Below are 21,365 nucleotides of genomic sequence, written 5' to 3'. Positions count from 1 at the left end.
AGTCCACGGATCATCCATTACTTGTGGGATATTCTCCTTCCCAACAGGAAGTTGCAAGAGGATCACCCACAGCAGAGCTGCTATATAGCTCCTCCCCTCACTGCCATATCCAGTCATTCGACCGAAACAAGCCGAGAAAGGAGAAACCATAGGGTGCAGTGGTGACTGTAGTTTAATTAAAATTTAGACCTGCCTGAAAAGGACAGGGCGGGCCGTGGACTGGATACACTACAAGAGAAATAAATTTATCAGGTAAGCATAAAACAGAATTTATGTTTACCTGATAAATTACTTTCTCCAACGGTGTGTCCGGTCCACGACGTCATCCTTACTTGTGGGATATTCTCTTCCCCAACAGGAAATGGCAAAGAGCCCAGCAAAGCTGGTCACATGATCCCTCCTAGGCTCCGCCTTCCCCAGTCATTCGACCGACGTAAAGGAGGAATATTTGCATAGGAGAAATCATATGGTACCGTGGTGACTGTAGTTAAAGAAAATAAATTATCAGACCTGATTAAAAAACCAGGGCGGGCCGTGGACCGGACACACCGTTGGAGAAAGTAATTTATCAGGTAAACATAAATTCTGTTTTCTCCAACATAGGTGTGTCCGGTCCACGGCGTCATCCTTACTTGTGGGAACCAATACCAAAGCTTTAGGACACGGATGAAGGGAGGGAGCAAATCAGGTCACCTAAATGGAAGGCACCACGGCTTGCAAAACCTTTCTCCCAAAAATAGCCTCAGAAGAAGCAAAAGTATCAAACTTGTAAAATTTGGTAAAAGTGTGCAGTGAAGACCAAGTCGCTGCCTTACATATCTGATCAACAGAAGCCTCGTTCTTGAAGGCCCATGTGGAAGCCACAGCCCTAGTGGAATGAGCTGTGATTCTTTCAGGAGGCTGCCGTCCGGCAGTCTCATAAGCCAATCAGATGATGCTTTTAATCCAAAAAGAGAGAGAGGTAGAAGTTGCTTTTTGACCTCTCCTTTTACCAGAATAAACAACAAACAAGGAAGATGTTTGTCTAAAATCCTTTGTAGCATCTAAATAGAATTTTAGAGCGCGAACAACATCCAAATTGTGCAACAAACGTTCCTTCTTTGAAACTGGATTCGGACACAAAGAAGGCACGACTATCTCCTGGTTAATGTTTTTGTTAGAAACAACTTTCGGAAGAAAACCAGGTTTAGTACGTAAAACCACCTTATCTGCATGGAACACCAGATAAGGAGGAGAACACTGCAGAGCAGATAATTCTGAAACTCTTCTAGCAGAAGAAATTGCAACCAAAAACAAAACTTTCCAAGATAATAACTTAATATCAACGGAATGTAAGGGTTCAAACGGAACCCCCTGAAGAACTGAAAGAACTAAATTGAGACTCCAAGGAGGAGTCAAAGGTTTGTAAACAGGCTTGATTCTAACCAGAGCCTGAACAAAGGCTTGAACATCTGGCACAGCTGCCAGCTTTTTGTGAAGTAACACAGACAAGGCAGAAATCTGTCCCTTCAAGGAACTTGCAGATAATCCTTTCTCCAATCCTTCTTGAAGAAAGGATAGAATCTTAGGAATTTTTACCTTGTCCCAAGGGAATCCTTTAGATTCACACCAACAGATATATTTTTTCCATATTTTGTGGTAAATTTTTCTAGTTACAGGCTTTCTGGCCTGAACAAGAGTATCAATAACAGAATCTGAGAACCCTCGCTTTGATAAGATCAAGCGTTCAATCTCCAAGCAGTCAGTTGGAGTGAAACCAGATTCGGATGTTCGAACGGACCCTGAACAAGAAGGTCTCGTCTCAAAGGTAGCTTCCATGGTGGAGCCGATGACATATTCACCAGGTCTGCATACCAAGTCCTGCGTGGCCACGCAGAAGCTATCAAGATCACCGATGCCCTCTCCTGATTGATCCTGGCTACCAGCCTGGGGATGAGAGGAAACGGCGGGAATACATAAGCTAGTTTGAAGGTCCAAGGTGCTACTAGTGCATCTACTAGAGTCGCCTTGGGATCCCTGGATCTGGACCCGTAGCAAGGAACCTTGAAGTTCTGACGAGAGGCCATCAGATCCATGTCTGGAATGCCCCACAGTTGAGTAATGTGGGCAAAGATTTCCGGATGGAGTTCCCACTCCCCCGGATGTAATGTCTGACGACTCAGAAAATCCGCTTCCCAATTTTCCACTCCTGGGATGTGGATTGCAGACAAGTGGCAGGAGTGAGTCTCCGCCCATTGAATGATTTTGGTCACTTCTTCCATCGCCAGGGAACTCCTTGTTCCCCCCTGATGGTTGATGTATGCAACAGTCGTCATGTTGTCTGATTGAAACCGTATGAACTTGGCCTTTGCTAGCTGAGGCCAAGCCTTGAGAGCATTGAGTATCGCTCTCAGTTCCAGAATATTTATCGGTAGAAGAGATTCTTCCCGAGACCAAAGACCCTGAGCTTTCAGGGGTCCCCAGACCGCGCCCCAGCCCATCAGACTGGCGTCGGTCGTGACAATGACCCACTCTGGTCTGCGGAAGCTCATCCCCTGTGACAGGTTGTCCAGGGACAGCCACCAACGGAGTGAATCTCTGGTCCTCTGATTTACTTGTATCGTCGGAGGCAAGTCTGTATAGTCCCCATTCCACTGACTGAGCATGCACAGTTGTAATGGTCTTAGATGAATGCGCGCAAAAGGAACTATGTCCATTGCCGCTACCATCAAACCTATTACTTCCATGCACTGCGCTATGGAAGGAAGAGGAACGGAATGAAGTATTTGACAAGAGTTTAGAAGTTTTGTTTTTCTGGCCTCTGTCAGAAAAATCCTCATTTCTAAGGAGTCTATTATTGTTCCCAAGAAGGGAACCCTCGTTGACGGAGATAGAGAACTCTTTTCTACGTTCACTTTCCATCCGTGAGATCTGAGAAAGGCCAGGACAATGTCCGTGTGAGCCTTTGCTAGAGGAAGGGACGACGCTTGAATCAGAATGTCGTCCAAGTAAGGTACTACTGCAATGCCCCTTGGTCTTAGCACCGCTAGAAGGGACCCTAGTACCTTTGTGAAAATCCTTGGAGCAGTGGCTAATCCGAACGGAAGTGCCACGAACTGGTAATGCTTGTCCAGGAATGCGAACCTTAGGAACCGATGATGTTCCCTGTGGATAGGAATATGTAGATACGCATCCTTTAAATCCACCGTGGTCATGAATTGACCTTCCTGGATGGAAGGAAGAATTGTTTGAATGGTTTCCATTTTGAACGATGGAACCTTGAGAAACTTGTTTAGGATCTTGAGATCTAAGATTGGTCTGCACGTTCCCTCTTTTTTGGGAACTATGAACAGATTGGAGTAGAACCCCATCCCTTGTTCTCCTAATGGAACAGGATGAATCACTCCCATTTTTAACAGGTCTTCTACACAATGTAAGAATGCCTGTTTTTTTATGTGGTCTGAAGACAATTGAGACCTGTGGAACCTCCCCCTTGGGGGAAGCCCTTTGAATTCCAGAAGATAACCTTGGAAGACTATTTCTAGCGCCCAAGGATCCAGAACATCTCTTGCCCAAGCCTGAGCGAAGAGAGAGAGTCTGCCCCCCACCAGATCCGGTCCCGGATCGGGGGCCAACATCTCATGCTGTCTTGGTAGCAGTGGCAGGTTTCTTGGCCTGCTTTCCCTTGTTCCAGCCTTGCATTGGTCTCCAGGCTGGCTTGGCTTGAGAAGTATTACCCTCTTGCTTAGAGGACGTAGCACTTGGGGCTGGTCCGTTTCTACGAAAGGGACGAAAATTAGGTTTATTTTTGGCCTTGAAAGACCTATCCTGAGGAAGGGCGTGGCCCTTGCCCCCAGTGATATCAGAGATAATCTCTTTCAAGTCAGGGCCAAACAGCGTTTTCCCCTTGAAAGGAATGTTAAGCAATTTGTTCTTGGAAGACGCATCCGCTGACCAAGATTTTAACCAAAGCGCTCTGCGCGCCACAATAGCAAACCCAGAATTTTTCGCTGCTAACCTAGCCAATTGCAAAGTGGCGTCTAGGGTGAAAGAATTAGCCAATTTGAGAGCACGGAATCTGTCCATAATCTCCTCATAAGAAGGAGAATTACTAGTGATCGCCTTTTCTAGCTCATCGAACCAGAAACACGCGGCTGTAGTGACAGGGACAATGCATGAAATTGGTTGTAGAAGGTAACCTTGCTGAACAAACATCTTTTTAAGCAAACCTTCTAATTTTTTATCCATAGGATCTTTGAAAGCACAACTATCTTCTATGGGTATAGTGGTGCGTTTGTTTAGAGTAGAAACCGCCCCCTTGACCTTGGGGACTGTCTGCCATAAGTCCTTTCTGGGGTCGACCATAGGAAACAATTTTTTAAATATGGGGGGAGGGACGAAAGGTATACCGGGCCTTTCCCATTCTTTATTTACAATGTCCGCCACCCGCTTGGGTATAGGAAAAGCTTCGGGGGGCCCCGGGACCTCTAGGAACTTGTCCATTTTACATAGTTTCTCTGGGATGACCAAATTCTCACAATCATCCAGAGTGGATAACACCTCCTTAAGCAGAGCGCGGAGATGTTCCAACTTAAAATTTAAATGTAATCACATCCGGTTCAGCTTGTTGAGAAATTTTCCCTGAATCTGAAATTTCTCCCTCAGACAAAACCTCCCTGGCCCCCTCAGACTGGTGTAGGGGCCCTTCAGAAACAATATCATCAGCGTCCTCATGCTCTTCAGTATTTTCTAAAACAGAGCAGTCGCGCTTTCGCTGATAAGTGGGCATTTTGGCTAAAATGTTTTTGATAGAATTATCCATTACAGCCGTTAATTGTTGCATAGTAAGGAGTATTGGCGCGCTAGATGTACTAGGGGCCTCTTGTGTGGGCAAGACTGGTGTAGACGAAGGAGGGGATGATGCAGTACCATGCTTACTCCCCTCACTTGAGGAATCATCTTGGGCATCATTTTCTCTAAATTTTGTGTCACATAAATCACATCTATTTAAATGAGAAGGGACCTTGGCTTCCCCACATTCAGAACACAGTCTATCTGGCAGTTCAGACATGTTAAACAGGCATAAACTTGATAACAAAGTACAAAAAACGTTTTAAAATAAAACCGTTACTGTCACTTTAAATTTTAAACTGAACACACTTTATTACTGCAATTGCGAAAAAGTATGAAGGAATTGTTCAAAATTCACCAAAATTTCACCACAGTGTCTTAAAGCCTTAAAAGTATTGCACACCAAATTTGGAAGCTTTAACCCTTAAAATAACAGAACCGGAGCCGTTTTTATATTTAACCCCTTTACAGTCCCTGGTATCTGCTTTGCTGAGACCCAACCAAGCCCAAAGGGGAATACGATACCAAATGACGCCTTCAGAAAGTCTTTTCTATGTATCAGAGCTCCTCACACATGCATCTGCATGTCATGCTTCTCAAAAACAAGTGCGCAATACAGGCGCGAAAATGAGACTCTGCCTATGATTAGGGAAAGCCCCTAGAGAATAAGGTGTCCAATACAGTGCCTGCCGGTTATTTTACAAAATTCCCAAGATTAAAATAATTCCTCAAGGCTATGGAGTATAAAATATGTTTATATATAAATCGATTTAGCCCAGAAAATGTCTACAGTCTTAAAAAGCCCTTGTGAAGCCCTTATTTACTGTCTGTAATAAAATGGCTTACCGGATCCCCTAAGGGAAAATGACAGCTTCCAGCATTACATCGTCTTGTTAGAATGTGTCATACCTCAAGCAGCAAAAGTCTGCTCACTGTTCCCCCAACTGAAGTTAATTCCTCTCAACAGTCCTGTGTGGAACAGCCATCGATTTTAGTAACGGTTGCTAAAATCATTTTCCTCTTACAAACAGAAATCTTCATCTCTTTTCTGTTTCAGAGTAAATAGTACATACCAGCACTATTTTAAAATAACAAACTCTTGATTGAATAATAAAAACTACAGTTAAACACTAAAAAACTCTAAGCCATCTCCGTGGAGATGTTGCCTGTACAACGGCAAAGAGAATGACTGGGGAAGGCGGAGCCTAGGAGGGATCATGTGACCAGCTTTGCTGGGCTCTTTGCCATTTCCTGTTGGGGAAGAGAATATCCCACAAGTAAGGATGACGCCGTGGACCGGACACACCTATGTTGGAGAAATTATGTTTTCTCTTGTTAAGTGTATCCAGTCCACGGATCATCCATTACTTGTGGGATACCAATACCAAAGCTAAAGTACACGGATGATGGGAGGGACAAGACAGGAACTTAAACGGAAGGAACCACTGCCTGTAGAACCTTTCTCCCAAAAACAGCCTCAAAAGAAGCAAAAGTATCAAATTTGGAAAATTTGGAAAAAGTATGAAGGGAAGACCAAGTTGCAGCCTTGCAAATCTGTTCAACAGAGGTCTCATTTTTAAAGGCCCAGGTGGAAGCCACAGCTCTAGTAGAATGAGCTGTAATCCTTTCAGGAGGCTGCTGTCCAGCAGTCTCATAGGCTAAACGGATTATACTCCGAAGCCAAAAAGAAAGAGAGGTTGCCGAGGCCTTCTGACCTCTCCTCTGTCCAGAGTAAACAACAAACAGGTTAGATGTTTGGCGAAAATCTTTAGTAGCCTGTAAGTAAAACTTCAAGGCACGGACTACGTCTAGATTATGCAAAAGACGTTCCTTCTTTGAAGAAGGATTAGGACATAATGATGGAACAACAATGTCTTGATTGATATTCTTGTTAGAAACCACCTTAGGTAAAAACCGAGGTTTTGTACGCAGAACAAATTTATCTGAATGAAAGATCAGATAAGGAGAATCACAATGTAAGGCAGATAACTTCCGAGACTCTTCGAGCCGAGGAAATAGCCATCAGAAAAAGAACTTTCCATGAAAGAAGTTTGATATCAATAGAATGAAGGGGTTCAAACGGAACCCCTTGAAGAACTTTAAGAACAAAGTTTAAGCTCCATGGAGGAGCAACAGGTTTAAACACAGGCTTAATTCTAACTAAAGCCTGACAAAATGCCTGAACATCTGGAACTTCTGCCAGACGCTTGTGTAAAAGAATAGACAGAGCAGAAATCTGTCCCTTTAAAGAACTAGCTGATAATCCTTTGTCCAAACCCTCTTGGAGGAAGGACAATATCCTAGGAATCCTAACCCTACTCCATGAGTAATTCTTGGATTCACACCAATGAAGATATTTACGCCATATCTTGTGGTAAATTTTCCTGGTGACAGGCTTTCGTGCCTGTATTAAGGTATCAATTACTGACTCGGAGAAGCCACGCTTTGATAGGATCAAGCGTTCAATCTCCATGCAGTCAGCCTCAGAGAAAGTAGATTCGGATGATTGAAAGGACCTTGTATTAGAAGGTCTTGTCTCAGAGGCAGAGTCCATGGTGGAAAGGATGACATGTCCATTAGGTCTGCATACCAGGTCCTGCGTGGCCACGCAGGCGCTATCAATATCACCGATGCTCTGTCCTGTTTGATTTTGGCAATCAGACGAGGGAGCAGAGGAAACGGTGGAAACACATAAGCCAGGTTGAAGAACCAAGGCGCTGCTAGAGCATCTATCAGTGCCGCTTCTGGGTCCCTGGACCTGGATCCGTAACAAGGAAGCTTGGCGTTCTGGCGAGACGCCATGAGATCCAGTTCTGGTTTGCCCCAACGGAGAACCAATTGAGCAAACACCTCCGGATGGAGTTCCCATTCCCCCGGATGAAAAGTCTGACGACTTAGAAAATCCGCCTCCCAGTTCTCTACACCTGGGATATGGATCGCTGACAGGTGGCAAGAGTGAGTCTCTGCCCAGCGAATTATCTTGGAGACTTCTGACATCGCTAGGGAACTCCTGGTTCCCCCTTGATGGTTGATGTAAGCCACAGTCGTGATGTTGTCCGACTGAAATCTGATGAACCTCAGTGTTGCTAGCTGAGGCCAAGCCAGAAGAGCATTGAATATTACTCTTAACTCCAGAATATTTATTGGGAGGAGTTTCTCCTCCTGAGTCCATGAACCCTGAGCCTTCAGGGAGTTCCAGACTGCACCCCAACCTAGAAGGCTGGCATCTGTTGTTACAATTGTCCAATCTGGTCTGCGAAAGGTCATACCCTTGGACAGATGGGCCAGAGATAACCACCAGAGAAGAGAATCTCTGGTTTCCTGATCCAGATTTAGTAGAGGGGACAAATCTGTGTAATCCCCATTCCACTGACTGAGCATGCATAATTGCAGCGGTCTGAGATGCAGGCACACAAATGGCACTATGTCCATCGCCGCTACCATTAAGCCGATTACTTCCATGCACTGAGCCACCGTGGGGCGCGGAATGGAGTGAAGAACACGGCAAGCATTTAGAAGTTTTGATAACCTGGACTCCGTCAGGTAAATTTTCATTTCTACAGAATCTATTAGAGTCCCTAGGAAGGAAACCCTCGTGAGAGGAGATAGAGAACTCTTTTCTTCGTTCACTTTCCACCCATGCGACCTCAGGAATGCCAGAACTATCTCTGTATGAGATTTGGCAATTTGAAAGCTTGACGCCTGTATCAGGATATCGTACAGGTAAGGAGCCGCCGCTATGCCTCGCGGTCTTAGGACCGCCAGAAGTGAGCCCAGAACCTTTGTAAAAATTCTTGGGGCTGTAGCCAACCCGAATGGAAGAGCTACAAATTGGTAATGCCTGTCTAGAAAGGCAAACCTCAGGAACCGATGATGATTCTTGTGAATCGGAATGTGAAGGTAGGCATCCTTTAAGTCCACTGTGGTCATGTACTGACCCTCTTGGATCATGGGTAAAATGGTTTGAATAGTTTCCATCTTGAATGACGGAACTCTGAGGAATTTGTTTAGGATCTTTAAATCCAAAATTGGTCTGAAGGTTCCCTCTTTTTTGGGAACCACAAACAGATTTGAATAAAACCCCTGTATTTGTTCCGTCCGCGGAACTGGATGGATCACTCCTATTACAAGGAGATCTTGTACGCAGCTTAGGAATGCCTCTTTCTTTATCTGGTTTGCAGATAATCTTGAAAGGTGAAATCTCCCTTGTGGAGGAGAAGCTTTGAAGTCCAGAAGATATCCCTGAGATATGATCTCCAATGCCCAGGGATCCTGAACATCTCTTGCCCACGCCTGGGCGAAGAGAGAGAGTCTGCCCCTTACTAGATCAGTTGTCGGATAGAGGGCCGCTCCTTCATGCTGTCTTGGAGGCAGCAGCAGGCTTTCTGGCCTGCTTGCCCTTGTTCCAGGACTGGTTAGGTTTCCAGGCCTGCTTGGATTGAGCAAAAGTTCCCTCTTGTTTTGAAGCAGAGGAAGTTGATGTTGCACCTGCCTTGAAATTTCGAAAAGGCACGAAAATTAGACTGTTTGGCCTTTGATTTGACCCTGTCCTGAGGAAGGGTATGACCCTTACCTCCAGTAATGTCAGCAATAATTTCTTTCAAACCAGGCCCGAATAAGGTCTGCCCCTTGAAAGGAATGTTGAGTAATTTAGACTTTGAAGTCACGTCAGCTGACCAGGATTTAAGCCATAGCGCCCTACGCGCCTGGATGGCGAATCCGGAATTCTTAGCCGTTAGCTTAGTCAAATGAACAATGGCATCAGAAACAAATGAGTTAGCTAGCTTAAGAGTTCTAAGCTTGTCAAAAATTTCAGTCAATGGAGCTGTATGGATGGCCTCTTCCAGGGCCTCAAACCAGAATGCCGCCGCAGCAGTGACAGGCGCAATGCATGCAAGGGGCTGTAAAATAAAACCTTGTTGAATAAACATTTTCTTAAGGTAACCCTCTAATTTTTTTATCCATTGGATCTGAAAAAGCACAACTGTCCTCAACCGGGATAGTGGTACGCTTTGCTAAAGTAGAAACTGCTCCCTCCACCTTAGGGACCGTCTGCCATAATTCCCGTGTAGTGGCATCTATTGGAAACATTTTTCTAAATATAGGAAGTGGGGAAAAGGGCACACCGGGCCTATCCCACTCCTTACTAATAATTTCTGCAAGCCTTTTAGGTATTGTAAAAAACAGAATTTATGTTTACCTGATAAATTTCTTTCTCCTACGGTGTATCCGGTCCACGGCTTCATCCATACTTGTGGGATATTCTCTTCCCCTACAGGAAGTGGCAAAGAGAGCACACAGCAGAGCTGTCCATAAAGCTCCCCTCAGGCTCCGCCCCCCAGTCATTCGACCGACGGTTAGGAGAAAAAGGAGAACCATAAGGTGCAGTGGTGACTGTAGTTTACAAAAAATAAATTTAAACCTGACCAAAATGCCAGGGCGGGCCGTGGACCGGATACACCGTAGGAGAAAGAAATTTATCAGGTAAACATAAATTCTGTTTTCTGCTACATTGGTGTATCCGGTCCACGGCTTCATCCATACTTGTGGGAACCAATACCAAAGCTTTAGGACACGGATGAAGGGAGGGAACAAGTCAGGTAACCTAAACGGAAGGCACCACTGCTTGCAAAACCTTTCTCCCAAAAATAGCCTCCGAAGAAGCAAAAGTAATGAATTTGTAAAATTTGGCAAACGTATGCAGTGAAGACCAAGTCGCTGCCTTACAAATCTGTTCAACAGAAGCCTCATTCTTGGAAGCCCATGTGGAAGCCACAGCTCTAGTAGAGTGAGCTGTAATTCGTTCAGGAGGCTGCCTTCCAGCAGTCTCATAAGCCAACCGGATGATGCTTTTCAGCCAGAAAGACAGAGAGGTCGCAGTCGCCTTTTGACTTCTCTTGCCAGAATAGACGACAAACAAGGACGATGTTTGTCTGAAGTCTTTAGTTGCTTTTAGATAAAACTTTAAAGCACGAACCCCATCAAGATGGTGTAACAGACGTTCCTTGTTAGAAACTGGATTAGGACACAGAGAAGGAACAACTATTTCCTGGTTGATATTCTTATTGGAAACCACTTTTGGAAGAAAACTAGGTTTGGTACGTAAAACGACCTTATCTGTATGAAACACCAGATAGGGTGAATTACACTGCAAAGCAGACAATTCAGAAACTCTTCTCGCAGAAGAAATAGCTACAAAAAAACAAAACTTTCCAAGATAGTAACTTAATATCTATGGAATGTAGAGGTTCAAACGGAACCCCTTGAAGAACTGAAATAACTAAATTTAGACTCCATCAGGCTTGATTCTGACTAAAGCCTGTACAAACCCTAAATATCTGGCATGGCTGCCAGACGCTTGTGTAACCAAACAGACAGAGCAGATATCTGTCCCTTAAAAGAACTAGCTGACAGACCTTTCTCCAATCCTTCTTGGAGAAAAGATAGTATCCTTGGAATCCTAATCTTACTCCATGAGTAACCCTTGGATTCGCACCAGCAAAGATATTTCCGCCATATCTTATGGTAAATTTTCCTGGTGACATATTCACCAGGTCTGCATACCAAGTCCTGCGTGTCCACGCAGGAGCTATTAGAATTACCGAAGCCTTCTCCTGCTTGATCCTGGCTACTAGCCGGGGGAGAAGGGGAAATGGTGGAAAGACATAAGCTAGATTGAACGACCAAGGCGCTACTAAGGTATCTACCAATGTCGCCTTGGGATCCCTGGACCTGGACCCGTAACGTGTAGCTTTGAAGTTATGACGTGACGCCATCAGATCCAGATCTGTAATGCCCCATAGCTGGGTCAGCTGAGCAAAAAACCTCCGGGTGGAGTTCCCACTCCCTCGGATGGAAAGTCTGAAGACTCAGATAATCCGCTTCCCAGTTGTGAATTGCTGATAGATGGCAGGAGTGATCCTCTGCCCATTTGATGATCATGGATACCTCCCTCATCGCCAGGAAACTCCTTGTTCCCCCCTGATGATTGATGTACGCAACAGTCGTCAAGTTGTCCGACTGAAAACTGATGAATTTGGCCTCCGCTAGTTGAGGCCATGCCTGGAGCGCATTGAATATCGCTCTCAATTCCAAAATGTTTATCTGAAATAATTTCTTTCAACTCTGGCCCGAATAGGGTCTTACCTTGAAAGGAATATTAAACAATTTTGTTTTGGACGACACATCCGCCGACCACGATTTTAGTCAAAGCGCTCTACGCGCCACTATTGCGAAACCAGAATTTTTCGCCGCTAATTTAGCTAACTGAAAAGCGGCATCTGTAATGAAAGAATTAGCCAACTTCAGGGCGTGAATTCTATCCATGACTTCATCCTAAGAAGTCTCCTTCTGGAGCGAGTTTTCTAATTCCTCAAACCAAAAAGCAGCTGCAGTGGTTACAGGAATAATGCAAGAAATTGGTTGAAGAAGAAAACCTTGTTGAACAAAAATTTTCTTAAATAAACCTTCTAATTTTTTATCCATAGGATCTTTGAAAGCGCAACTGTCTTCTATTGGTATAGTTGTGCGCTTAGCTAACTTTGAAACTGCCCCCTCTACCTTAGGGACCGTCTGCCACGCGTCCCTTCTGGGGTCAACAATGGGGAACATTTTCTTAAATATAGGAGGGGGAACAAAAGGTACACCTGGTTTCTCCCACTCCTTATTCACTATATTCGCCACCCTCTTAGGTATCGGAAACGCATCAGTGTGTACTGGGACCTCTAAGAATTTATCCATTTTACACAATTTTTCTGGGACCACCAAAGGGTCACAATCATCAAGAGTAGCCAGGACCTCCTTAAGTAGAGCGCGGAGGTGTTCTAGCTTAAATTTAAATGCTATGGTATCAGGCTCTGCCTGCTGAGAAACTTTTCCTGTGTCAGAAATTTCTCCCTCAGACAAGCCCTCCCTCACTGCCAAGTCAGATTGATGTGAGGGCACTACAGATAAATTATCCTCTGCGTCTACTTGCTCATTTTCTGTATTTAAAACTGAGCAATCACGCTTCCTAGGAAAGCTGGCAGTTTGGATAAAAATGCTGCGATAGAATTATCCATTACTGCTGCTAACTGTTGCATAGTAATCGCAATTGGTGCGCTAGATGTACTGGGCATCGCCTGCGTGGGCATAGCTGGTGTTGACACAGAAGGAGAGGAAAGCAAGCTATTTTCACTACCTTCAGCTAAAGAATCATCTTGGGCTATATTTTTAAGTGTGATTGTACTGTCCTTAAGCTGTTTGGACGCTATGGCACACTTCACACATAAATTTAATGGGGGAACCACCTTGGCCTTTGGACATACAGAACATAGGCTATCTGAAGACTCAGACATGTTTAACAGACTTAAACAGAACTATAATGGAATAAAAATTATTTTTGACAAAAACGTTACTGTCTCTTTAAATAATAAAAAAGAACACTTTTTTACTGAAATATCAAAAAACCATGAAATAAACATCCGATTTTAATGAAATTTTCACCACAGAGTCTTAATGCTTTGAAAAGATTGCACACAAATTTTCAGATCAATTAACCCCTTAATACACACTTTTTTACTGAAACATAAAAAAAAAAACATGAAATAAACATCCGATTTTAATGAAATTTTCACCACAGAGTCTTAATGCTTTGAAAAGATTGCACACAAATTTTCAGATCAATTAACCCCTTAATGCCCAAACCGGAGTTAATAACAGTTATTAACCAGTTAACACACTACAGTACTAGCCACAGATTTCACTGTAGCCTTTTACCTTCATTAGGGATTATTTTAGCAGGAAATAAGCCTCCCTGGAGTCTTTTATGATGCCTCTTGACTCCCCACATGAAGCTGCATGGATTGCCTAGGCAAAAACAACTGCACAATTTAGGCCTAAAAATTAGGCCTCCTCCCTCTTCATTCTAGAGTGGAGGGGCCTTTCTGACTAGATTTAGGTGTCCAAATAAGTGCCAGGCCGAAATTAAACCCCAAAAGTGTTTTAAAGTCTGAAAAAACACCTTATTTATAGTGAAAAACATGCTAAAAAGCAATCGATTTTAAAGCCCACAATAGTGTCAACCAGCATAGAGCCCTAAATATAAGCCATCATTTTATACAGAGTCTATTAGAAAGAAAAAAAAATGGCTTAGCAATCCCAGAGGGAATTTCTGACAGTCTTCTAGCATTACATGGTCTTGTTAGAAACATGACTGATCATACCTGAAGCAGATAAGCCTGCAAACTGTTCCCCCCAACTGATGTTCTCTGGTTAACAATCCTGCGTGGGAACAGCAATGGATTTTAGTTACTGGTGCTAAAATCATACTCCTCTCAACAGAAATCTTCATCACTTTCTGCTGTAGAGTAAATAGTACAAACCGGCACTATTTTAAAATAACAAACTCTTGATAGAAGAAATAAAAAACTACAACTAACACCACATACTCCTTACCACCCCCGTTGAGATGCTACTTGTTCAGAGCGGCAAAGAGAATGACTGGGGGGGCGGAGCCTGAGGGGAGCTTTATGGACAGCTCTGCTGTGTGCTCTCTTTGCCACTTCCTGTAGGGGAAGAGAATATCCCACAAGTATGGATGAAGCCGTGGACCGGATACACCAATGTAGGAGAAACATCAGTACTCACCGGCACTGCATAGTATTTATCCAGCCTACACAATTTCTCTGGCACTGCAATTGTGTCACAGTCATTCAGAGCAGCTAATACCTCCCCAAGCAATACACGGAGGTTTTCAAGCTTAAATTTAAAATTAGAAATCTCTGAATCAGGTCTCCACGATTCAGAGACGTCACCCACAGACTGAAGCTCTCCGTCATCAGGTTCTGCATATTGTGACGCAGTATCAGACATGGCTCTTACAGCATCTATGCGCTCTGTATCTCGTCTAACCCCAGAGCTATCGCGCTTGCCTCTCAATTCAGGCAATCTGGATAATACCTCTGACAGGGTATTATTCATGATTGCAGCCATGTCCTGCAAAGTAATCGCTATGGGCGTCCCTGATGTACTTGGCGCCATATTAGCGTGCGTCCCTTGAGCGGGAGGCGAAGGGTCCGACACGTGGGGAGAGTTAGTCGGCATAACTTCCCCCTCGACAGACCCCTCTGGTGACAATTCTTTTATAGATAAAGACTGATCTTTACTGTTTAAGGTGAAATCAATACATTTAGTACACATTCTCCTATGGGGCTCCACCATGGCTTTTAAACATAATGAACAAGTATCCTCTGTTTCAGACATGTTTGTACAGACTAGCAAGCTTGGAAAACACTTTAAAGCAAGTTAACAAGCAATATAAAAAACATTACTGTGCCTTTAAAAGAAACACATTTTGACAACATTTGAAATAACAGTGAAAAAAGGCAGTTACACTAACAAATTTTTTACAGTGTATGTAACAAGTCAGCAGAGCATTGCACCCACTTGCAAATGGATGATTAACCCCTTAATAACAAAAACAGAATAATAAATGACAAAAACGTTTTTTAAACACAGTCACAACTGCCACAGTCTACTGTGATTGTTACCCTCCTCAAACACGACTTTGAAGCCTTTTGAGCCCTTCAGAGATGTCCTGGATCATGCAGGAAGAAGCTGAATGTCTCTGTCAGTATTTTATTCTGCACAGAAAAGCACTAAAATAGGCCCTTCCCACTCATATTGCAACAGTGGAAAGCCTCAGAAACTGTTTCTAGGCAAAAATCAAACCAGCCATGTGGAAAAAAACTAGGCCCCAATAAGTTTTGTCACCAAAAATATATAAAAACGATTAAACATGCCAGCAAACGTTTTATATTACACTTTTATAAGAGTATGTATCTCTATTAATAAGCCTGATACCAGTCGCTATTACTGCATTTAAGGCTTTACTTACATTAATCCGGTATCGGCAGCATTTTCTAGCAAATTCCATCCCTAGAAAAATATTAACTGCACATACCTTATTGCAGGAAAACCTGCACGCCATTCCCTCTCTGAAGTTACCTCACTCCTCAGAATATGTGAGAACAGCAATGGATCTTAGTTACTTCTGCTAAGATCATAGAAAACACAAGCAGATTCTTCTTCTAATGCTGCCTGAAATGAAACGGTACACTCCGGCACCATTTAAAAATAACAAACTTTTGATTGAAGTTAAAAAACTAACTATAATACACCACTCTCCTCTTACTACGTCCATCTTTGTTAAGAGTTGCAAGAGAATGACTGGATATGGCAGTGAGGGGAGGAGCTATATAGCAGCTCTGCTGTGGGTGATCTTCTTGCAACTTCCTGTTGGGAAGGAGAATATCCCACAAGTAATGGATGATCCGTGGACTGGATACACTTAACAAGAGAAATGTATTAATATTTAATGGACTAATCTTACTAAAAAGAAGCAACTGAAATAAAATTTCATTTGCACTTTGACTACGTAAAAAAATAAAGTGATATACAGGAATATTTATCTTAAGAACCTAATGTGAAATTGATGTAAAAAGTGCTAAAAATCAACACTTTTACAGTTATTGAATAATATAAAAACTATGGATAAGAGGTTGAATTAGAAGTGCAAGAAGAAGAAAAAAAATATCTCACCTCAAAATCTGATGGATGAAACATGTTCCTAATTATTATAACCCTTTCAAATCGCTTTCGAACATCACTAGCTTTTTTCTCTGGCCTCCAGTCTAATAGTCTAAAAAAAGAAGGAAAATAAGAAAAGCATCCAACTAAAACTAAACAAATGCAACATATGAATGTGTATTATTTAGCATGGTTATACAGGAGCTACAGATATGTTAAAAAAAAAAAAAAACTATTTTATACATTTAAAAGAAACAAGACTTTGACAATAAGTTATAGTATATGCTAAAAAAATGGTAAACACACTGCTACGTTTGATACATTACTCACACAGACACATATACATACACACACACACACACACAAATATAAATAATACAAACAAAAGGATGTAAAGATTACTATGTTTGCAAAATAAATATTAGTAAAACAGCAGGCTGGTATAATCATGAAGGAAGACTTGAATGAAGGTTGAATAGATATTCTGGAAGTTATATATTTACAAATACAGCAAAGCAAAGTTTTGAAAGGGTTAATAAGAGCAATACAAATGAAATAGATCATAGTTACATACTTTTGTTGTAAAGATAACTTTTTCTTGTAGTCTTTGCATTTCTTCTTCTTTCTGGTAGCATCATACTGCCCCTTCAGTTGAAACGTTGCACTTTCAACATGAAGCTTGTATCCTCTGATCTCATACTCATCAATGAGTTTCAAAGCTAATTCTACAGATTCTCTCTTTAAAATTGAAAGCAAAGGAACATGAGGAACAGGATATTAGTGTAAAAAAACAAAACACACAATACAAAAGCTTGCCAACCAACAAGGTCTACTATTTTGTCTAATATTTTAAAGCATTCCTTATAGGTGACATATTTAAAAGGTAACATTCAGATCAATCAGGAGGTTGTATGTGCCAGTGCAATCCACATCTAAATAAACAAAGAAGCGCTAAAAGCAATCAAAATACCACCCTATGAGTAAAAAAACAAAAAAAAACACCAATAAATTCTTAAATTCTGTATAGAAGAAATAAAGTTAATAAAAAAAAATATTAAAAGCTGTGTGTGTGTGTGTGTGTATATATATATATATATATATATATATATATATATATATATATATATATATATATATATATATATATATATATACAAATATCCAGACAGGTGCACTCACTGTGACATAAGACATCCGCCGGGGTGCTGCGTTGAAAACATATAGCAATATCCGTTCAACCCCTCAAGGTAGAAAAACGCTTCACTCTCCGGTCTCTTTCAAAATCCTTTATTGAGTATCCAGCATCAAATGACAAAATTCCCATCCTGGGAATTTTGTCATTTGATGCTGGATACTCAATAAAGGATTTTGAAAGAGACCGGAGAGTGAAGCGTTTTTCTACCTTGAGGGGTTGAACGGATATTGCTATATATATATATATATATATACATACACATTTGTAATGTCTGTCGTCAGTTGCGCATGCATCCTCAAAGGAATGTGGATTCTTTCACCACCCTGCCATTTTCGGAATTCACCGGGATGCAGCGAAGGTAAACGGAGAATTGCAAAAAAAATAAAAAATGCCCGCAATAAGTATGAAAAAAACACCTAACCGCCCACAATAAGTATTAAAAAAAACCCTAAGCGCCCGCAAAAAGTATTAAGAGAAAAAAACAACTACCTAATAAAATTATTAACCCCTAAATCCGCAAACCACCCAATACATCTTATCCAAAATAAAAAAAAATAAACCTAATCCCTATGAAAATAAAAAAGCCCCACCCCCCCAAAAAACACACACTCCCTAATCTAATGCTAAACTACCAATAGCCCTTTAAAGGGCTTTTTGTAGGGCATTGCCCTAAGTTAAAGGGATATGAAACCCATTTTTTTTCTTTCATGATTCAGATAGAGCATGCAATTTTAAAGCAACTTTCTAATGGACTCCTATTAACTATTTTTCTTTGTTCTCTTGGTATGCTTTGTTGAATGAGCAGCAATGCACTACTGGTTGCTGACTGAACAGATGTGTGAGCCAATGACAATCAGTATATATATGCATCCACCAATCAGAGGCTAGAACCTAGGATCTTTGCTGCTCCTGAGCTTTCATAGATAAACCTTTCAGCAAAGAAAAACAAGAGAAGGAAGCAAATTAAATAATAGAAGTAAATTGGAAAGTTGTTTAAAATTGCATTCTCTATCCAAATCATGAAAGAAAATGTTTGGATTTCATGGCCCTTTAAACAGCTCTTTAACATAAAAAATAAAGTCCCCCCTAACAGTAAAACCGCCCACCCAGCAAACCCCCCCCCAAAAAAAAAAAACAACTAACACTAATAAACCTAATCTACCCATTGCCCTGAAAAGGGCATTTGTATGGGCATTGCCCTTATAAGGGCACATAGCTCTTTTTCACTGCCCTGATAAAGGGCATTCAGCTCTTTTTCCAAGTGCCCCCCAAAAAAACTAAGAAACCTAACACTAAAGCCCCAAATAGGTACTCACGGTTTCAGAAGTCCGGCGGAGAAGGTCTTCTTCCAGGCAGCTCCATCATCTTCATACGCAAAGGCGGCGCAGAGGTCCTGAGCGGTCTTCCCAGAAGTGGCGATCCTCGGTGAAGGCGTGGAGGTTCCTCTTCATGCGATTGTCCACCGCACACTGAAGAAAGAATTCAAGGTACCCCATATTAATAGGCGTACCTTGAATTCCTATCGGCTGAAATTTTCAAAATCAGCCAATAGGATGAGAGTTACTAAAATCTTATTGGCTGTTCAAATCAGCCAATAGGATTTCAGTAGCTCTCATTCTATTGGCTGTTTTGAAAAATTCAGCAGCCAATAGAATGAGAGCTACTGAAATCTTATTGGCTGATTTGAACAGCCAATAGGATATTAGTAGCTCTAATCCTATTGGCTGTTTTGACAAATTCAGTCAATAGGAATGCAATGTACCCCAAATTGATTGCGTTACCTTGAATTCTCTCTTTAGTTTGCGGCGAACGATCGCATGAAGAGGAACCTCCATGTCGTCGCCGAGGAGCGCCACATCTTGGAAGACCGCTCCGAACCTCCGCGCCGCCTTCACTGTGGATGAAGATGATTAACCCGCCTGGAAAAAGACCTTCGCCGGTCTTCAGGAACCGCGAGTACCTATTTGGGGCTTTAGTGTTAGGATTTTTTTTTTCCTTAATTTTTTAACTTAGGGGGTTTTTTTGGGCACTTGGAAAAAGAAAATTTATGCTTACCTGATAAATGTATTTCTTTTTTGACACAATGAGTCCACGGATCATCTTAATTACTAATGGGATATTCACCTCCTGGTCAGTAGGAGGAGGCAAAGAGCACCACAGCAGAGCGGTTAAATAGCTCCTTCCCTCCATCCCACTCCAGTCATTCGACCGAAGTTAGGAAGAGAAAGGAAAAGCCAAGGTGCAGAGGTGTCTGAAGTTTATAATAACCAACAACCTGTCTTACAAGAACAGGGCAGGCTGTGGACTCATCATGTCAAAAAATAAATACATTTATCAGGTAAGCATAAATTTCCACGGATCATCTTAATTACTAATGGGATTCAATACCCAAGCTAGAGTACACAGATGATACGGGAGGGACAAGACAGGGAACCTAAACGAAAGGCACCACTGCTTGAAGAACCTTTCTCCCAAAAGCGGCCTCAGTCTAGGCAAAAGTGTCAAATTTGTAAAACTTTGAAAAAGTGTGAAGAGAAGACCAAGTTGCAGCCTTGCAAATCTGTTCCACAGAAGCTTCATTTTTGAATGCCCATGAGGAAGCAACAGCCCTCGTGGAATGAGCCGTAACCCTCTAGGGAGGCTGCTGTCCAGCAGTCTAATATACAAAACGTATGATGCTCTTCAGCCAAAAAGAAAGAGAAGTAGCCATGGCTTTCTGTCCCTTACGTTTTCCTGAGAAAATCACAAACAAAGAAGAAGACTGACGAAAGTCCTTAGTCGCCTGTAAGTAAAACTTTAAAGCACGGACCACGTCTAAAGTCGTTCTTTCTGAGAAGAAGGATTAGGACACAAAGAAGAAACAAAAATCTCGTGATTAATGTTCTGATCAGAAACAATCCAAATTTAGTACGTAAAACTACCTTATCTGAATGGAAAATTAGGAAAGGAGAATCGTACTGCAATACCAAGAGCTCTGACACTCTACGAGCCGAAGAAATAGCTAAAAGAAATAAAACCTTCCAACATAACTTAAAGGGACAGTCAAGTGCAAAAAAAAACTTTCATGTTTTAAATAGGGCATGCAATTTTAAACAACTTCCCAATTTACTTTTATCACCAATTTTGCCTTGTTCTCTTGGTATTCTTAGTTGAAAGCTAAAACTAGGAGGTTCATATGCTAATTTCTTAGACCTTGAAGACTGCCTCTAATGTGAATACATTTTGACCACTAGAGGGCATTAGTTCACATGTTTCATATAGATAACATTGAGCTCATGCACGTAAAGTGACCTAGGACTGAGCACTGATTGGCTAAACTGCATGTCTGTCAAAAGAACTGAAATAAGGGGTCAGTCAGCAGAAGCTTAGATACAAGATAATTACAGAGGTAAAACGTGTATTATTATAACTGTGTTGGTTATGCAAAACTGGGGAATGGGTAATAAAGGGATTATCTTTCTTTTTAAACAACAAAAATTCTGGTGTTGACTGTCCCTTTAATAAAAGGAGTGCATAGGCTCAAACGGAGCCCCTTGAAGAACTTTGAGAACTAAATTAAGACTCCATGGAGGAGTAACTGGTTTGAACACAGGCCTGATCCTGACCAAGGCCTGACAGAAAGATTGTACATCTGGAACATCCACCAGAAGTTTGTGTAACAAAATAGATAAGGCCGATATTTGACCCTTTAGGGAGCTTGCCGATAAACCCTTCTCCAAACCTTCTTGGAAAAGAGACAAAATTCTAGGAATCCTAACTCTACTCCATGAGT

At 42.0% G+C, this 21,365-nt stretch overlaps 1 protein-coding gene across 1 annotated transcript in view; it reads right to left on the bottom strand.

Moving 5' to 3' along the window:
* HTATSF1 (HIV-1 Tat specific factor 1) overlaps nucleotides 1-21,365 on the bottom strand; it is a 147,029-nt gene that overhangs the window by 27,556 nt on the left and 98,108 nt on the right. The window contains exons 5-6 of the mRNA XM_053699225.1: nucleotides 16,973-17,136; nucleotides 16,411-16,510 (exon numbers count right to left, since the gene is read on the bottom strand). Of these exons, the coding sequence (XP_053555200.1) occupies nucleotides 16,411-16,510; nucleotides 16,973-17,136 (264 nt within the window). The remainder of the gene's footprint in view (nucleotides 1-16,410; nucleotides 16,511-16,972; nucleotides 17,137-21,365) is intronic.

This window comes from Bombina bombina, chromosome 1 (assembly GCF_027579735.1).
Source record: "Bombina bombina isolate aBomBom1 chromosome 1, aBomBom1.pri, whole genome shotgun sequence".
Lineage (NCBI taxonomy): Eukaryota > Metazoa > Chordata > Amphibia > Anura > Bombinatoridae > Bombina > Bombina bombina.
Note: the sequence above shows the minus strand (reverse complement) of the source record. Positions and strands in the feature narration are given on the sequence as shown.